Source organism: Anguilla anguilla, chromosome 18 (genome assembly GCF_013347855.1).
Source record: "Anguilla anguilla isolate fAngAng1 chromosome 18, fAngAng1.pri, whole genome shotgun sequence".
Classification (NCBI taxonomy): domain Eukaryota; kingdom Metazoa; phylum Chordata; class Actinopteri; order Anguilliformes; family Anguillidae; genus Anguilla; species Anguilla anguilla.
In genome coordinates this window covers 21,666,423-21,686,109 of record NC_049218.1, presented here as the reverse complement: position 1 = coordinate 21,686,109, position 19,687 = coordinate 21,666,423, and the positions used below count along the sequence as shown (strand labels likewise).

Genomic DNA, 19,687 nt, shown 5'->3' with positions numbered 1-19,687 from the left:
ATGCAGTGATCCAAGTTATTTTCTTAATAACACAGTGCTCTCTAAAAGAAAATGATTCTTTTTAGAATAATACTCATTGTTAACGTCTGTACTAAAAGTAAGGTTTTCACAAATGGATACAGAAAAGACCAATGAGGAGTAAGTTCAGAATATAGAAGTAGACCTCTTGTATAATCAAAATGCTTTTGATGCACCAAAAATGGATTGCAGAAACAGCAGCATAATCAACCATCATGTTCAGAGAGCTTGCCACTATATGTCCACAAGATGGGGCTGAAGTAAGATTTCCTACAACCCTCAATCCTGAGGTAGGTGTGTGTGTGTGTGTGTGTGTGTTTGTGTGTGCATGTGAATAATTGAAATAAACATGAGAACACAAGGCTGTATAAAATAAACAATATTTTGGGACAAATAAATGTTTTCTTGATTAGGCTCTGTACTCCATAGATTTGTAATGAAACAATTCACATGTGATTAAAGTGCAGATTCTCAGCTTTTCTGTTGCTATAGCAGTATGTGCGGGATCACTGTCTTGCAGTTGTATGTAGTGCTGTCCAATAAGTTTGGAGGCATCTGCTTAAACTGGAGCAGATAGGACACTTCTGCTGTTGCCATTAGCAGTCACATCATCAATAAAGACAAGTGATACAGTACCTGTGGAAGTCAGTAGCTGTGAAACCATTTGCCCCAAACATTATGGTGCCCTGAAATAGGGGGACCATGCATAAAAATGCTGTTAGTTCTACATGGTGAAACCAAAATGCATCAAAATTATATTATTTTATATGAATACTACTGGTCAGAGAAAAATATTTTTTTCTAAAGGACATTTGCCACACTTATCAACACCCCTAATAATTAATTCAAATGAAATTCTAACCAAAAATAAATCTGCATCAACATGCCCCTTTTTAAAGTGCATCTGTATCTTGGGGAACTATATTGTGGCCTCCAGTGGCTTCCTTTTTCACTGGGGCATAAAAATAAGGTAACACACATGAAAAATCAATGAGGATTCCATCACCACGAGGAAAGGGAAAGGACTCTCAAAAGAAACAAGACTAAGAGTTGTTAACCTTCACAAATCATAAGATGGTTACAAATAAGTAAACTAAAGGTGCCATTTTCCACTGTTAGATCAGTCATTAATATGTTTAAAACTTGTGGAACAGTAGTAAACTTGCCAGATAGGGGACCAGGCACATCTTCCCCCACACACAGAATCAGATGGTTTGGGAGGCTAAAAAAAAATTAAGAGCCACAGTTAGGAGACAAATTTTGGTTGCATCTACTGTCAGACTTCAACAGGCTCCTTTGAAAGGTTTTCAGTGTTGAAACTTTGATTAGAGCCACATGTCATGGTCGGGTGAGACCAAAATTGAGTTTTTTTTTTGTCATGCACACCACCAACAGATTTGGCATTGGAAGAAGGATGCTTATGTAGAAAACAATATATCATACCTATGGTGAAATATGGCGGTACATCCGCGTTTTTCATTTGCATTTGCTGATCCTGGGGCTCTTGCTGTGGTCAGTGAAATCATGAATTCCAGCAGCTACCAAGACATTTTGGCCAAAAACATGGTTCCCTCTGCCAGGGAGCTCAAACCTGGCTGCAAATTGATCTTTCAAGTTCAACTATGCAAATTGATTGTTGCAAGACAACAATCCCAAGCATAGTATGAAACCAACCAAAAAATTTTGGACTGACCACAAAATTACTGTCCTGCAACAACCATCTCAGCCTCTGAACGTGATTGAAAATGTTTGGGTTAGATTGAAGATCTGAAGGATCTTGAATGATTGTGCAGGGAGGCATGCATGTGGTCAGGATATTGAACTTAACTTAAGTTCAAGTAAAGCTGCAAATTTCAATTTATTTAAAATGAAACGCTATAACCTGTAAATAAAAAGGCCTGTTTTAATTGCTTTTCATAGTTTGTTTAAACTGATGGCAAAAAGTGTGAAACACCTATTAATTCCCATAAATTCATCAAAATTCCTGCTAACATCCTTTAATTCCCATGAATTCCCATTCATTTTCATGGAACATTTCTTATTTTGAAAAGTCAAATTTTGCAAACCTAAGCATTGTGTAATGACATATTATGACAAAGTAATGATATATTACGCAATGTAAAAAAATATCCGTAAATGCAAGACTTAAAATTTAAAATAAAATTTTGCATATATAGGCTATGTAGGCCTATTTGTTTGTAAATTGCTGCTGCCCTGAATACTAAAGAATTAATAAACTGACTGGCTGATTAAAGTATGAATGCAAATGAAAAGGCTAATAACTACTGACGTCAAAGCTGTTTTAAATAAAATTGCACAGTACTAGGCTAAATACATTCGGACTGTTACATTTATGATGACTCTCCCTTAATTATAATAATTACATAATAATTACCATGTTACCAAAGATGAATAAAGCACACAAGATGTATTTGTATATAATACATAAGAAAATATAAACCAGATATTCTATGAAGTAAAAATGTTTGTTCTTGTTTTGTTGCAATTTCATTTTATTTTTATGTGGACCCCATGCCGCACCTACAGGAATCCACAGGGTCCCCTGACTACAGTTTGTGAGTCTCTTCAGCAAAAAAGAAAAAACCGCATCCCTTTACAAATTTGTGATTTGCGACAACAGTGACAAATGTATGTGGTGAAATGAAAATGTATAGGCCTAAGTCTAACAGCAGTACGACGTGAAAATTAGCACCCAGAGGGCTTCTGACAACTGAGTCACGCGATGTCCCGGAACTTCATGTCCTCACTGTCTAGGCCTACTTGTAAAGGGGAAGACGCACAATATGGTACCCGCTTTTTTTCTCAGAACAGTTAACGTTAAAACAATATCGAAATATAGACTTGTTAAGAAAAAATACTTGCACTACCTCCATGTCAACAGTCCTGATCCAATGCTACAATGCAGTCGGCGTACTTTATTTAAACCAACTGCATTAACGCCGTGCTGTGCCGCGCAAAGCCCGTCGGGAAACACAGCGCCGGTCGTCGCCATATTGGAGTACAACTATTGTTATAAATACTGACGGGGGCTGCTGCTGGCTGAGTTTACATGTTTTCAAGGAAGATATTTTGAAAAATACGACGAAAGCTCCTCTGGAGGTCATGAAAGAAATGTCAACGTAAGTGGTCCAAGCATTTAAACTGATCTGATAAATTAATTTCCCTTTGTTGTTGAAAGGAGATGGGTTTATGGCCGTTACCTGGTTGTATGTTAGCTAGTAAGCTAGGATTAACAAAGGCCTGCGAGATTCACATCGAATATGTTTTGCGGTTGTTTATTTTGTTGCAAAGGAGAACCATAAATGAGACTGTTCTTTGTCACCGGAAAAATAAGATTAATTATATTATAAGCTATTTTTCTGTAACACTGGATAGCTACATGTTGAACTTGCGTTAACTTTGTGTAGATTCGCTAACTAGCTTGCTGACAACAGTACGCTGAGATACGATGCGTGCTTTTGGTTGACAGGGTTGAGTTCTGGTGAAGTTAGTCTAACTTGGCGATCGATCCTTGTGTGATTCTTAAAACGACATGCTAGCTGTCTACAGTATCTTTACTGTTGTAACCATAGGCGAATCTGCTAGTCTAGCTGGGTTTATTTCATGAGTTGGCGAGAGTTGAAGCGTAATCGTGTTCCCTGCATCAAACCGTTTGGTGCGATTCGTTGGAAATGACGAGCGTTTGGCTAACATTACACAACCAGTTTATCTTGCTCAGTGGTAGCTAGTGTTAGCTAGTCTGTGTGTCGTGCTTCTTGGTGGCTATCGTTAGCTAGATGGTTTGTTTATCTTGCTGTTAGCTAACGTTAGCCATTCTTGTTACGAGAGAGGTGACATGCTTGGCGCGACTGTTGCTAACGCTATGGTGTTTGCTACATAGCGTTAGCTTGTTGATTTTGTGACTGTTGCGTTTTCTAGTCAGGATTTAACATGTCTTGCTCAAATCAGTATGTTTTTTTCAGCCTGCAACTTTAGTATTTCCTGCCCGCTAGTTTAATTTCGCTGTAGCCTAAGTAAATGCCTAGCTTGCTAAATGTAAACATGTGGACTGGTTTTGAAGCGAATGTTATGCAGCAATGTGAAATGGTATAGCTAGCTAAACAACAACGGTAATGCACAAAACACAATACGTTGTACAGAAGTCACTTTAAATGCAGTAAGCTGACGTACTGTTAGATACTAATTTATCGTTTTATTAAAAAAAATAATAACCCGGGGCGATGGGGCGTGGTCCGTACGTTATCAACCTGTAGCGGTACCATTATATGACCTAATTTTAAGGCCAAATGAAATTATGTATCTTGAGCTTTGTCTATTACGAGTATCCCGCCCCAAATCAGGACGTATGTCAGTGTCAGTTAAAACGTGCATTAATTCTTTTCGTGGTAGTCGTGTTCTAATCTAATTTTATTTTTAAAATTGTATTTTGTGTGTGTGTGATTTTGTTTGTGTCATCATGTGTAATATAATGGAATGCTATTCCATAACCTAGACTATTTTATTTGTAACTTTTTTGTACTTTGCCTACAGTTATAGTCAACCACTGTCATGCTTGTTTAAACTGATGATGAATTTTGTGAAGAGAGTAGGAGCTGTGTGGAAAGGTGAATTGTCTTATTTCTATTTATTTTAAGGACTAGCAACAGTGTGCTTGGCGGGCAGCAGCCTCAGAAACACTATGGGATCACATCCTCCATCAGCTTGGCGTTCCCCAGGGAGATCGATCACATGTACACCCAGAAACTCATCGAGGCCATGAAGCCTTTCGGGGTGTTTGAGGACGAGGATGAGCTCAATCACAGGTGGGGCCTTGTGACGTCACTTTTTTTCCACGTGAGCGCGTTGGCTGCGCCCGGGCTTTGGTGCAACAGTGGTATTTGAGAGGAACGGGCTTGACTTTTTCGATGAACTGTCAACTTAAACTAGGTTTCCATATACTATGTGCACACACGTTTGTCTGTTATATTTCAGATTGGCCGTTCTGGGGAAACTCAACATGTTTGTCAAGGAATGGATTGCAGATATTAGTGATACTAAGGTAAGTAATAGAATTGCGTAATGATGACTGCACCTTTATTTTGTCTTTCATTTATTAATTTTGCCAGCTTTGTCTGCGTGTCTGTATCAGAATATTTCCTTTGCTTCATGTCCAGTCCATTTCCTTTGTAAAATAGCACCATGGTTGATGACATGACCTTTTCAGAATGAGTTTTCTCTTTTCAAATTTCTCACTGTTCTTACATTTAAACATCAGGTGTCCCTCCTGTTTACTGCTGTTATATGTTGATAAAATATTAAAAATGTACGTCTACTCTGTTACAGAACCTTCCCCCCTCAGCTGTAGCCAATGTCGGTGGGAAAATATTTACATTTGGGTCCTATCGACTTGGAGTGCATACTAAAGGTGAGGCCAACGAGATGCTTGCATGTACAGAAGCTGCTGTGAAGCCAGTAATGGCCTCTGTCGTATTGTCCTGTTCAGCAGCCTGAGCAGTGTGTGCTTCGCGCTTATGCCGCCTGTGGTTCATGTACCTCTCCCGGCGTTTCAGGGGCGGATATCGACGCGCTGTGTGTGGCTCCCCGTCACGTGGACCGCTCCGACTTCTTTCAGTCTTTCTTTGAAAAGCTCAAGCAGCTCGAGGAGATCAAAGACCTACGGGTGAGCGTTCTCCGGGCACAGGGCGCGCTGGTCTCATCGGCGGGCTACTCCAGGGGGGATCTGGGGGAGAATAGCCAAACTGCATGCTTCCCTTTTCCGACTGTCCTTCGTTGGTTTACCGACTGAACGTGTTCATTTTCTTTCAACACAGGCTGTTGAGGATGCATTTGTACCAGTTATCAAGTTTAAGTTTGATGGGATTGAGGTAAGCAACGTTAAAATGGTGCTTTCAAAGTTTCTTAATGTACTTCTTTTTATAAAAGGATTTATTTGCGTTAATTTCTCTCCCTCCCCCTCTCTCTCCTGGGTAGATTGATCTGTTGTTTGCGAGACTGGCCCTGCCGTCCATTCCCGACAACCTGGACCTGCGAGGAGACTCTCACTTGAGGAATCTAGATATCCGATGCATTCGCAGCTTAAACGGTAGGCTGCTCAAAGTGTTTGATTGAAGTGTGGATTTTCCACCTGTAGTGTAGTGATAGAAACTGTTTTGGAAGGATTGTCCTTCACTCTTTGAAGAGTAGGTTTTTAAGAATATTTCTACAAGTCAATGTTCTAGAATTCGATTGCTTTCAGTTCCCAGTAGTGATCGTTACATCAGTATTAGAATGTTCAGTTTAAAGGGTTAAACATCCCCTTTCTTTTTGTGTAGCTGAGGTGCTCTCTTGCAGAACAGGGTGCCAGTGCTTTGTTTTTATGAATGAACCCTTCCGCGCAGGTTGTCGAGTCACCGATGAAATCCTGTACCTGGTGCCAAACAAGGAGAACTTCAGGCTAACGTTGAGAGCCATCAAGCTGTGGGCCAAGCGTGAGTGTACCGGGGCTGTGTGGGGGGCCGCGTGTGAAAGGTTCGGCCGCTTTGAGTGCGTGCAGCGCGAGATCTGACGGGCGTGGCTTTGTGCCCCTCCTCCAGGGCGGGGAATCTACTCCAACATGCTGGGCTTCTTGGGGGGCGTGTCCTGGGCCATGCTGGTGGCCCGAACCTGCCAGCTGTACCCCAACGCGGTCGCCGCCACGCTGGTGCACAAGTTCTTCCTCGTCTTCTCCAAGTGGTGAGTCCGTTTGGGAAATGCAGGCGTTCGCACCGCTTCCTGTTGTGGAGGAACGCTTGGGTGTCAGCACTAGAAGGCTGATGGCCAGTGTTTTTTTTATTTTTTTTATCCATTTGTTTAATGCAGATTCCTTCATCCCGGCCAACATGCATGGCTTACATTTAGGCCCTGATTTGCCATTGACCTTTTGGCACACGCAGAACACAACCGATGATTAGTGCAAAAACGAATGCAATGACCAATCATTGGTCATGTTGTTGGTTTTGCGCATACTAAATGGTTTTGCGCATGCTGAAGTTTGTAGTAAATCAGGCCCTTAATGTTTTATCTGTTCAGGGGAGCAGTTCTGGTCACTGAAACATTTCAGACCTGTAGTGTTCCAGAGAGCTCAGTAAAGCCCTGTTCACTAACACCCCCCCCCCCCCCCCCAACCTCTCCCTCCCGCAGGGAATGGCCCAACCCGGTCCTCTTGAAACAACCTGAAGAGAGCAACCTGAACCTGCCTGTCTGGGACCCACGGGTGAGTCTGGCTTTCTAAAGTGCCCTTGTCCCCCTGCCCCCGCCGGCTAACATCCTGCCCTGAGGCTAACGTCTCCCCCCCCCCCACCTGCAGGTGAACCCCTCTGACCGGTACCACCTCATGCCCATCATCACGCCCGCGTACCCGCAGCAGAACTCCACCTACAACGTCTCCACCTCCACCCGCACCATCATGAGCGAGGAGTTTAAGAACGGTGGGTAAAGAAACGGAAACGGGCCCGTCGCTCGCGGCAACGGCCCGGAATCGGTCTGAACGGTGTAGGTGTAACTGCTGGCGGCTACACGTCCACATTCAGCAGTTAGGTCGCCTCTCTGTGATGCGCGTTTGGGTTGCTGAACTTCCCTCTCCTCATACCGCCAGGTCTCAATGTCACCGATGAAATTCTTCAGGGGAAAGCGGATTGGTCGAAGCTTTTTGAGCCGCCAAACTTTTTCCAAAAATACAAGTACGTAAATGCGTTGTGGTTATGGTGGTTTGTGTGTCGATTCTGTACTTACGGTTATTACATAGTATTGGTGAACATGCGCAGAAGGATGTTCTAAAAATTGCAATTAAAGTTTCACTTTACCTTTTGTGCATCTTGTTGAACAGGCATTACATTGTACTGACAGCCAGTGCATCTACTGAGGAGAATCACTTAGAATGGTGAGTGTGTGACTGTTGTATGTGTGCGTGTGTGTTTTGCATGTACAGCCGCATTGGTGGAAACTGCAGTCCTTCACCCTGGCGGCTCCTGCTCCCATTTTGGCTGTTATTCACAGTGCTCACACGCGCTCTTAATGCCTTGCTCTGGTTGTTTGTCATGACCTTGTGTCCGTCTCTCTCCAGGATCGGTCTGGTGGAGTCCAAGATCCGGGTTCTGGTGGGGAATCTGGAGCGGAACGAGTACATCACTCTGGCCCATGTGAACCCGCAGTCCTTCCCCGGGTCCAAGGAGAACAGCAGCGAGTGAGTCCTGAGTCCGGCTGCCCGCTGACCGGGCCTGCCAGGGTGTTGGCTCGGGCCTGCCAGGGTGTAGACTCGGGCCTGCCGGGGTGTAGACTCGGGCCTGCCAGGGTGTGGGCTCGGGCCTGCCAGGGTGTGGGCTCGGGCCTGCCGGGGTGTAGACTCGGGCCTGCCGGGGTGTAGACTCGGGCCTGCCTGGGTGTGGGCTCGGGCCTGCCGGGGTGTAGACTCGGGCCTGCCGGGGTGTAGACTCGGGCCTGCCGGGGTGTAGACTCGGGCCTGCCGGGGTGTAGACTCGGGCCTGCCGGGGTGTAGACTCGGGCCTGCCGGGGTGTAGACTCGGGCCTGCCGGGGTGTAGACTCGGGCCTGCCGGGGTGTAGACTCGGGCCTGCCGGGGTGTAGGCTTTCAGCCCCGACTCAGATGCGCTTCCCTGTGCAGTCTGTGGCCTTGCATGTGCGCCGCCAAGACGGACCCCACAAGGGGGCAGTGTTTCTGTTTACTTTGTAACTTGAGTTCATAGAAGGGAGTTCTTTATCAGAACTGATTTTTTTTTTTTGTTTTTTGGGTACTGTGTAACAAGAACATTTTGTTTTAACCTGAGCTCTACGATCTGATTTTCTCCCAGTGGGTGTTGGTAAATTATGTAATTGAGTACAACATCAATCTCCCATAGTGCAGCTTTGATCTTATGTAAACGGTTTCATGAACGATTGCTGAGCGAGTCTGTTCTGAGAGACTGTGGCACAGTAGCTGTACACCACTGAAGTCTGTGGAAAGAGCATTTTGTATCATGTTGGTTGGAGCAAGTAGGATTTGAATCTCTGGTTGGAGCCAAGAAACCTGAGTTTAAATACTTGCATTACATTTGAAATATGAGAGTAGAACATAGAAGTAAATTCTACAGGGAACGTGTCCTGCTCATGTTTGCATTAAAAATGGCATCAAGGATTATAGATCACTAGCTTTTTAAACTCCATCTGTGAGTCCGCCTAGTTCTTGGATTCTAAAGAATTTCCAGACAGTGTACAGTAATGAAACAGAAGGAAAGTGCATGGAATGTACTGTTCTGGTTTAATGATAAAATCCAGTGGACAGGAAGACCAATGTCAGTTGATGAAGGACGTCCTGTCTGTCTGTGCTCAAGCATTTAAGAGCGGTGGACGCAGTACCTTGCATAGTCACCAGGTGGAGCTGAAAACTAATTGTCCCTCTTCCATTGTTCTGTGCGTCTGGATTTGATAACGGAATTCAGTAACATTTGAAATTTACTGCAGTTTATTTAACCTGTGTGTTGATTGTGGTAGTAGTCTATATCAAATATTGCTTGATTTCATTTTTTTCCCTCCTTATTAAGTTCAAAATCAAAACTTTTAAAATATAAATGTTTTTAAAACTCCAGTGATACATGGGTGATTAAAATGCATATTTCTGTCGAAACAGGAATGAATACATTTCCAGGTGGTTCATTGGAATCATCTTCAAGAAGGTGGAGAATGCGGAGAGTGTGAACATTGACTTGACCTATGACATCCAGGCTTTCACAGACACCGGTAAGGCCTGTTTGTAGCTGTGTTAATGCTGTCCGTGCATTTTGCCATCACAATTCATTCAAGAAATAGCTTTTTTCTTTTGTGGGTGTGTGTGTGTGTGTGTGTGTGTGTGTGTGTGTGTGTGTGTGAAACAAGTTGATGTAAAAATACTTGTGTATGAAAATGTACTGCAGAGTATCTTCAGAGTGTAGTTTGTTGTTCCTTTTATTATTTTTTTTTTAAGTGTGCGGCTTCACCAGCTCTTGGCCTGTCTCCTCCCACCTCACAGTTTTAAAAGATGCATATTGGGGTTGAGAGTGAGAGCGCAGAAGGGAGGAGGGGGAGGGGTGATGGAGCCAGCTGTGTCATGGGCACGGGGGCGGAGCCAGCAAGGGGGAAAGCAATCCAGCGGCTGTCAAAAAAAGAAAAAAAATCTGTCACTGAATTAGAGACCCACCGACGATCAGGCTAGCTGCAATCGCTGTTTTATGTCCGCAAATTGCTATGAACTTTGTTTCTTAAAGACCAGCAAAGATATTTTGGAGAAATAAAGCGAATAGGATTTGAGTGCTCCTTATGCGGTTACAGAGTAGACTAATGATCTGACGATATCATTAGTCATCTGCCTCATTCCCTTCCTCAGAACAGAACCACATTAATGATCCACCATGAAAAGTATACAACATTAACTGACCATACGCAAACTATTTCACTTTGTTTTTGTAGCTGAACATTCAATCTTAGACATCACGTCATTTTGTGAGTAACTTGCTGACTGACAGCCACAGATGCAGCCAGTGAAACCCATGCTAGCCATCTTAGCTGAAATGAGAAAACAGCCAGACTTATAATAAAGTTAGAGAAGACTAGAAAAAACTAGCGTTACACTATGTACAATTATAAAAACTAGTAATCTAAATCAAAACGAACTATAAGATATTAACATTACTGGTAACTACTACTAACAAACTGCTGAATGCCAACTGCAGAGCTACAAAAGGTATAGACAATGGAACGAGGAAAGGCTAAAAAGGATTTCTAGAAATGACATTCCTTGTTTACGTAGAAGTAGGTTTTTACCTATCGTCACAGATGTGGGCTGGGCTCCAGGTGACACTAAATTAACTTCAATTTTGGGTGGCAGGGTTTAATTCTGACAGGGCTGAATTATTTGTTTCAGTGATGTATCACCTGGAGACAGGGTACTCTGCCACAGAACTCCAAAAGCATGATTCGCCCCTTTTTTCTTCCTGTCTCTGTGCTGTTGTGCTGAAAATGGCTGTGTTGTGGAGCGTATGTTTGGCTCCCACGCTTCTGATGCGTCCGCCTCTTTTCCCGCAGTGTACCGACAAGCGAACAACATCAACATGCTGAAAGACGGCATGAAGATCGAGGCGACGCACGTGAAGAAGAGGCAGCTCCACCAGTACCTGCCTCCGGAGGTCCTGCAGAAGAAGAAACGGGTGCGTACAAGGCCACGCCCACCGCGGCGGGGCGTGACATCACTACCCCGCGACGTCCGGACGGAGTCGCTTCCCCGCTCGGCGCCTGACGCTAGCGTTACAAAACGAGCGCGCGGTCCTTTCCCGCGGTGTAACCTTCCCCTCTCTCTCCCCCGGGTGTGCAGAGCATGGCGGATTTGAACCGCAGCTCCGGCGGCGGGACAAAGCGCGCCTCTCTGGACAGCAGCACGCTGGACAGCTCCAGGGACACGGACTCGGGCACGCCCTTCACCTCCCCGACCCCCGTCATCAAGCCCCGGAAGCCGGCTTCTGACACGGACGACAGGTGAGCGTGGAGCCCCCCCCCCCCCCCCCCCCCCCCCGTAACTCCAGCCCCCCCGGTCCCGTTTGTAGCCAGCGAGCTCCACGTGATCCGCAGCGGGTCCACATTTAAGGCTTTCCCCACCTCTCTTCCAGCATCACCCCTCCCAAACCCCCCGCTCTGCTGTTTGCGGAGAGCCCGCCGCCCGAGGAGGCCTCTCCCCAGAGCACCGAGCAGGGCATGTCCATCCCTGTGATTGGCTCCAGTGAGTACCGCCCTCCCGTCACCTCTGTGCATTTTCGTAAGTTTAAAAGCCTTCCTGGTCTCTTATTAAACCCGACGTCTCTGCCCTCTGCAGACCCGGTAGCCACGCCCCCAGCCATGAGCGCAGCGCCCCCTCCTGGCAGCACCATCCCCACGGTGGTGGGCAGGAGCGTGGTCCCGCGGCACGGCTCCCCCGGCGGCCCGAGCGAGCTGCCCAACGGCGTGAGCGCCGCCCCGGTGGTCAACGGCACCGCCGCCGCCAAGCGGCCCCACTCGCCGTCCCTGGAGGAGTCGCCCAAGAGGCTCAAAGACGCCGACAAGGCGAGCCGCCGCCTTACCCATCACGCACTGCGGCCGGCCCGGAGCTGCGCCACACAGAACCCTACACTGCTGCCCTGTCCCCACACAGGATACGTGGAGGCCTGTAGTACTCATTCTGTACTTTTCCCTTTACAGCTCTTTTTGGGGGACTCGGAGTTTAAAGAGCCCTATCCACCTCCCAGCAACGGGCAGGAGCAAGGGGACAGCCCGGCGGTGGTGGGTACCAGCGGACTCCTTAATCGCCATCGACACACTCCCTCCTAGCCAAAATAGCTTGCGTACTCCCTTAGCATATTGTCCCAAAGTGTTATTTCACAAAGTGAAATAAAACCATGATAATTCCTACTAATGAGTTTTAATATCATTACTAGTTAGAATTATCTGGGTTTAATTTCAGACGCGTATCAGAATATTTGAATATTTGTTTATCGCTAGCCCATGAGTGACCTTTTTTTGTTTGTGCAAATGGAGTTAAATGTCACTGCACACGGCAACTGAACACATTGTCTTTCGACGGGTACAACAGGCAGCCCCTAACTGTTCTTTTAGCCTTGTAAACGTGACCTGTTTTTAGGAGTTCCTTTTCTCATCCAGCCAATCACTCTTGTGCTCAACAGGAAGGGCCTGCTGAAGTTCAGGCGATGCCCATCCCGACCATCGACACGTCGAGGACGCAGGTACCTCCTCCTGTAATTCCAGATTAGGACCGAGTCAGAGGAACCACGTTTATTTTAAAACCTTTCTCTTCGTCTGTGCCCCCTCCCGCCCCCCCCCCCCCAGAGATTACCCAGCAAGGAGCTCCCGGACGCCTCGTCGCCCCTCCCCACCAGCAACCTGCGCGTGATCAAGAACTCCATCAGACTCACCCTCAACCGATAGCAGCGAAGCGTTGTCCAGGTAACCCTGCTGGGTCACCCCGCTGACCCCCGCCCCCCCCTTTTTAGTGCACACTCACTGCTGGTGCCGGGACCCCCTGGAGAAGGGAGCAGGACCGCGGGGGGGGGGGGGTAATGTGTTTTTAACACCCCCACACTGCTGCCCTGCTGGACGCTTGCAATCTCTCCCTGAAATGATCAACTGCCAATCAAGAGTATTGGAGGGTGGTAGTTTTTTTTTTTTTTTTTTTTTTCGGAATTCATTGGTCGGTTTCCTTTTTCTTTTTAAACTGCCTTCACGCGACAAAATACTCTGAGTTGAGCTTGTTAGAATTCATAACTTGTACAATAAGTATAGTTTATGTATATAATTGTCTTTAAAATCACTGTTTAGTCTTTTTTTCATACACCAAAAATTGTAGTTTTTAACAAAAAAGAAAAGTTATAAAAAAAAAAAAAAGTCCTTTATTTTTTCCCTCTCTATGTACTGTCAAAATTGTTTTTTGTTTTTTTTTTTCCTCCTCCAAGGATATTCTTTTTCCTTTTTTTTCTTTTTTTAAATGACTGTAGAGGTTCCAGTGCAGTCAGCGGCTCCTCTGGGCCACGGACCGGGCCAGAACCGCGACCACGCTGCCCGCCACAGCGCGCTCGGCCCCGGGGCCCTGGCGAGCCGCTGTTTCTCAGCCAGTGGAAATCTGACGCTCCGTGCTGGCCTGTGATTGGCTGTAGCCCGGGCGGTCGTGGTTCTGGTGCGGTCCGGGACCAGGGTCAGCCTGCTTTAACGGGACGGTCGAGTGCTGTGTGCTGTATAGCTGGATGAGTTCCTCCCAACCCCTCTTTTTTGTTTTTTTTTTTTGCCCCCCCCCCCCCCCCCTCGTTTTCCCCCCTCGCTACGCTAACTCCCCGAGAGCGGGGCGGCGGCTCTTACGCCTCCTGTGGAGGCCCCTCGGCTCCTCCTTGGTTCATGACGTAGAAGGAGGGAGCCCGGCTTCTGCTTTCTCCCCCACGCTCTGTAACTTCACTGGCCCCGCCCAAGTCGGGCGTACAGGAAGCAGCTGCGCGCTTAAGGCTCCTTCCGCACTCACTTCCTGGGGTTCTTATCATTTTATTTATACCCGCCATGTTTGTACCTTGTGCTTTTTTTATATATCAAAACCATTGCCGTTACTTTTCTTCCTCATTAACATTGTGATGACTGCTCCAGCCGAATGTGAATCTTCGTTTATCGCAATTTAAAAGAAAAAACAAAAAAAAAAAATATTTCAGTTCGTTGGGGTATTGTTTTTGTAGGGCAACAAATTGTATTTGAAAGGGTATTTTTCTATGTAATGTATGGTATTGTCTCCTTTAAAATAATACCATAAAACCATAAAACCCCAGATGTCTGTCTCCCTGTTTATTTTTGTTTTGCTTTTTGTTTTTGTGAATTCAGACTTTTATATTAATAAATTGGGGGGGGGGGTATTTTTGGTATGTTGGTACTTCTTCGGAGGGAAACCTTATATTTGTTCCTTGGAGTGTCCTAGATTTATAGAGGTTTCATGCCTTTTTGTGTGTTGTATTTGGTTGTCATCATGACAGTCTGGATGAATTCTAGGCAGGTGAAATCCATGTAGGTGTCCACTGACTTCCCATGTTTTTCTTCTCTGTACACTGTCTGTCCTTGACAAATCTATGAAAATATTAGTTTGAAAAATGCCTGATTTTACTAATACAGTGCAGTCCGTAAGTATTGGGCCAGTGACACTATTATAGTTGTTTTGGCTCTGTAGTCCAGCACACTGGATATAAATGAAACCGTGAGGTTAAAGTGCAGACTGTCAGTGGTAATGTGTTAATTTACATCCATATTGGGTGGTACCTGTTGGAATTGCAGCCCTTTTAATACGTAGTCCTCACATTTTTAATTTGTCCAATCCACAAAGTTGTCATAGTAGTTGCAAATCCTTTGCATTTGATGACTACCTTAAGTCTGTGACCCACAGACATCACCAGATGGGTACGCCGCGCCAGGCCTGTACTCCCGCCATCTTCAGTCCTCGTGTTTCAGGGGCTTTGTGCCTTCAGTCTTGTCTTCAGCGAGTGTAGGGCGTGTTCAGTTGGATTCTGGTTCGGGGAAAGGCTTGGTCAGTCAAAAAACATTCAAGTTTTTTTCTTTGTTTTTTTTTGGTCCATCGAAGCTGCTTGGCTGCTTTAGCTGTGTGTTTGGGGTCATTTTCCTTCTGGAAGGCGTAGTGGTGTCGAATGAGTTTTGAGGTATTTGGTTGGATCTGGGCAGATTAGATGCTTATGTACTCTTCAGAATTCATTCTGCTGCTGCAGTCAGCAGTCTTATCTGTGGAGACAAGCGAGCCAGTTCCAGTGATAGTCATACATGCCCAAGCCATAACACTACACTACCTCCACAGATGAGGTGTCGTGCTTTGGATCTTGAGCAGTTCCTTTCTTTCTCCACACTCTCCTCTTACCACCAGTTTGGTACAGGTTAATACTCATCTGTCCATGAGACTTTTTTCAGAAGTGTACAGTAGAGTGATAGAGTGGCAGCCTGTCCAGGGTGTAATCCTGCCTTTCACCCGATATACCCTGGGAATAGGCTCCAGCCCCCCCCCCCCCCCCGGACCCTGCCCAGGATAAGCGGGTATAGATAATGAATGGACCCTGCCCAGGATAAGCGGGTATAGATAATGGATGGACCCTGCCCAGGATAAGCGGGTATAGATAATGGATGGATGGATGATGGCCTGCTTTACTGGCTTTGACGCTTATTTGGTCCTCATGTTGAGAGACAGCAGCAGCAGATTCCAAATGCAAGTTCCACACCTACAATCGATTCCTTCCATTTGCTTTCTTGTGCATGAACTAATGATGCAAAGACACAGCTGGCCAAGAAACCGCTGAGTAACCAAGTGTCCAGTTGGTCCTCTAAAATGGCGGTTATGTATAAATAGGGCTGTGATTCCTGCACAGTTCACCTGATATGGATGCAAGTCCCTTCAAAAGCTGACACTGCACTTTGCCCTGATATTCATCATTTCCTTTCATATCCAATGTGCTGGACTACAAAGCCAAAGCTGCTAAAACCATGTCACTGTTCATATACAGACTGCACTGTATATGGAACCCCCCCCCCCCCCCCAAAAAAAAAAACTTTAGAAGTATGTTCCCTACATTCTGTATAATTAATTGCTGAGTGTTCACTTTGGCAATTTATGCAATTGTCCTATTTTACTAGTCCATCTGAGTTTTGTAAACCTTGAATAGCGAATTGAGTTAAAAGCCTACTTTCTGGTCTCCAAGGGATAAATCTTGAAGGCTGTTTGAGCCACTTCGCATAGATTGTAGTCATGTTGTTTTTCTGCGTTGTATTTTAACATTTACTTTTAATCTCTCAAAATAAAGATTTTTTATTATATACCTCCTACCTCTAAGTGCCTTGATTCTTCTCAGATTAACTCAGCTTCAAACTTCTTTTCTTTGTCATCCGTTTCATGCACTTTTTGTAACCGACAGCTTGTAGGTGTGGGTATGTGCTAATTGACACGAGCACTTCTGGTCTGGTTTTTGTTTGGATATTGGTTTCAGTTCACGTCATTGACTGATCACTTGCGTACAGTCGCGTATGTGGACCCTCGCGTGAACACAAAAGGCTGTTAAAAATGTTTGCAGTGCTTTGCACTGAATGTGAGGTTATCCTTTCCACTTTAATGGCAGTTGAGTGCAGTAGTTTCACAGACGTCTGCGAAATGGATTCCTCTGCACTTTCTCTGAAATCAGTGGGTAAGAGTGCATATTACAGAAAACAGACCACAGCCAACTAATCATGGACGTGTCATTCCATTAAAAGGTAAGCGAAGCAAAGGCCTTTGACACTTAAAAAACAATGAAAGGGCAACTGTGCCTATGTATAGTTTCCATGTAGTGTTTTATTTACCAGCACATAATGTTCCCGTAGTAGTGACTCCCAAACATCTGAGAATTTGTTTTCCTTCCTGTCACTCATTTGCGTCATTCAAATAATTGTTTAAGCTAATTTGTACCTTTCAGTTCATATATTGGCAGATTGAGGTGCAAAGTTTGGAAAACATACATCAGATTATTTAAAAAATGAAGGCACACTGCCTATTTGTCATTTGGGTCAACGTGGTTTAAAAAAAAATCTGAGGTGGTTCCTTTAGCATTACCCTTCACGTGGTCCTGGAAAATAGGGGTGACGTTACAATTTTTATCATTACCACTTATAGGGTTACTGTTTCATAGATTTCTAGCGATGTTTTAAAATTAGTTCTATAGAGACTATTAAAATAAGACATTTCAAGTCAAGTTATATTTAATGACGTGCCGTGTCTGTTGGACACTAAGCAGCCGAAGGTTGGAAGGACTAAATATGACAATTCTTTAAAAAAATATTAATCGCATCTAAAGTTTTCCCAGCGCGCGCACAAGATTACATTCTTGCTTATACCTGTCTGTCCTTTTCCTCACCTACTGTTAAAGACGTCACAGTTTGTACGCTCTTCATTGTGGGTTTAAGATTTCTCGGTCTGCATGAAAGTCAGCGCAGCGAGCGCCCTCGTATGCGGGATGAAATCAGTCGAGTATTAAGACGTTTACATACAGTTGCGTAGTAAACAAATTCGTATAGTATATATGGGGTAATATATAATATAAACAAATTCGTGCGACGTAATTGTATGGCAATCGCTGCGTAAATGGCAGGAAGCCAATTCTCTGCCACGTTAGAAAAAAACTTCCTTGTTCGCATCGTCTCTGGGACATTCCCATCTTCTTATGTAGGCGTGCTAGCTCGCCTGGGGAATACCCTAAAATTGATATTATAAGCATGTTAATAAAACAAACCTGATTAATGTTCTTTGTCTTAAATGGCGTCGGCAGACATTTGAACAAATGTCTTCAGTCTCCAGTCTCCTAATGACGATTAATCCAGTCTGTTGAATTGTCCGTCGCTGTCCAATTTGCGCGTTTTACATATCTCATGTCAAGATATTAAGTAATTACTATAACATTGCACTTTTCAGACATGTGTGATTTAGCATATATTTTTTTTACAGTGTTTACCTTTACGCCTGGAGTCCTGTGGTGGCGTATGTGGTTTCTCTGACATTTGGCGACGGAGATACAGGTAATTGTGCTTAGTCCTCAGTGTGACGTTGGCCAGCCCACCATTTTTTCATTTTTCTTTTTTTCCTACTGTAAGGCATGTCAATTGCAGGTTTGCTGTTGTCAAAATACTTGCCTTGTATTCGTAAACTGACTTGCATCGTAATTAAACTGATCCGGGTCCGTTTGTTGATAGACTATTTTTTCTGAACCCCCTCTCTCTCTCTCTCGCTCTCTCTCTCTCTCTCTCTCTCTTTCTCGTCAAAGCAATATTATATAACATCATCATAATATTTTTACGTAAAACTAAAACAGTTGGTATGACTTTTATTACATATTGGACAAAATATTGGATAAAACAATGACTTGAGATAAAATGTAGCTAAAAAGGTTTTCAAAAAACACGAACAAGGTGTTTTGCCTGACGGTGTCACTCCTTGTCTATCAGACTGTAGTAGGCCAAACCATCCTCTACAAAAATGATTGCCATTTGCTTGTTGTCCTGTGGGACAACAGATTTATTGCTGTTATTTTGGGGAAGTGGGTACCTCTTACTTCCATGTATTTTCACGCATTTTTGACAAAGTTCTTTTCTTTGCCGCTTGTTGACTGCAGTGATGCACATGTGTTCTGCATGGCTATCTAGTCCTTGGTTTGATCCGTGTCAGGGTGTCTCTATTGTCAGTTCTTGCTCTCTGACATGTCAAAACATTGTTTATTATTTTTTACTGTTAATAGGTGAGATGTTACAGTACAGTCAACTCCAGAATTATATTCACCCAGCATGAAAATGAGCAAAAATGACTGCATAAAACATAATACACATAATGATTGAAATTTTCTGCTCTAACATTAGGTGGAACTTTCTTTAACTCTAATAAGAATATTCATATAATTCATGATGAAATTCAATTCAATATTTAAAAAATGTTTTTTTTTTTTAAATCTCAGTCTCCAGAAACTTTTGCCATTTCCTGTATCACTGGGGTATAAATACAAGGTTGCACACACAAAATCCTTTTGTCATCCATCACCAAGTGAAAAAACAAAGAGCTTTTAACTCAGAAGAGACAGATGCTTGTTGATGTACACAAATCAGACAATGGATTAATGGAAAAATGTATAGAAAATAGAGATTACCACTAAGCACAGAACACAAAGTTTCAAAAGTTTGAGACAGTTGCAGATTTGCCAAAAAGAAGATGTGCATATTTCCCCCACACACGGTGAGGAAGATGATGAGGGAGGCAAAGAAGAACCCAAGGATCACAGTTTCAGAACTGCACATTTCAGTGTCTGTCTCTTCACAGCAAAAAGGTACTGGTTTCGAATCTTGGCCTGGGCCTATCTGTTTGTTCTCCCCGTGCTTTCCTCTGGGTCCACAGTCCAAAGAAATGCAGGTATGCTAATTGGCCGTGAATATAAGCGTGTGAGTGAATGGTGAGTGTGCCCTGCCATAGACTGGCGATACTGTAGGTGTATTCCTGCCACTCGCCCAATGCATGCTGGGATGTAATTTGTTCATGTTCGTGTTTTTGGATTGATAATCATTTGTGCTCTTTTCACAAATCATTA

The 19,687-nt window shown here is 44.3% G+C and overlaps 1 protein-coding gene across 2 annotated transcripts; it reads left to right on the top strand.

Moving 5' to 3' along the window:
• Positions 1 to 2,800: 2,800 nt before the first annotated feature.
• papolg (poly(A) polymerase gamma) lies at positions 2,801 to 14,372 on the top strand. Of its 2 annotated transcripts, XM_035399752.1 has the most exons (23): positions 2,801 to 3,158; positions 4,674 to 4,841; positions 5,011 to 5,077; positions 5,362 to 5,443; positions 5,589 to 5,698; positions 5,850 to 5,903; positions 6,010 to 6,121; positions 6,417 to 6,506; positions 6,612 to 6,750; positions 7,198 to 7,270; positions 7,364 to 7,484; positions 7,652 to 7,736; positions 7,883 to 7,936; positions 8,120 to 8,239; positions 9,679 to 9,788; positions 11,109 to 11,230; positions 11,395 to 11,555; positions 11,687 to 11,796; positions 11,890 to 12,116; positions 12,252 to 12,332; positions 12,734 to 12,793; positions 12,897 to 13,013; positions 13,562 to 14,372. In XM_035399752.1, the coding sequence occupies exons 1-22, from the start codon at positions 3,142 to 3,144 to the stop codon at positions 12,993 to 12,995; spliced, it is 2,262 nt and encodes a 753-aa protein (XP_035255643.1). In that variant the 5' UTR covers positions 2,801 to 3,141; the 3' UTR covers positions 12,996 to 13,013; positions 13,562 to 14,372. The 2 variants fall into 2 exon arrangements, with proteins under 2 accessions (XP_035255643.1, XP_035255641.1); XM_035399750.1 differs by having other exon boundaries at positions 2,802 to 3,158; positions 12,897 to 14,372.
• The last annotated feature ends 5,315 nt before the right edge of the window (positions 14,373 to 19,687 follow it).

Excerpts from the sequence above, each read along its gene's own strand:
- papolg (XM_035399752.1), top strand. Across the intron at positions 6,122-6,416 it reads ATGCATTCGCAGCTTAAACG|GTTGTCGAGTCACCGATGAA; the intron begins GTAGGCTGCTCA and ends CCTTCCGCGCAG. Across the intron at positions 11,556-11,686 it reads GCTTCTGACACGGACGACAG|CATCACCCCTCCCAAACCCC; the intron begins GTGAGCGTGGAG and ends CCTCTCTTCCAG.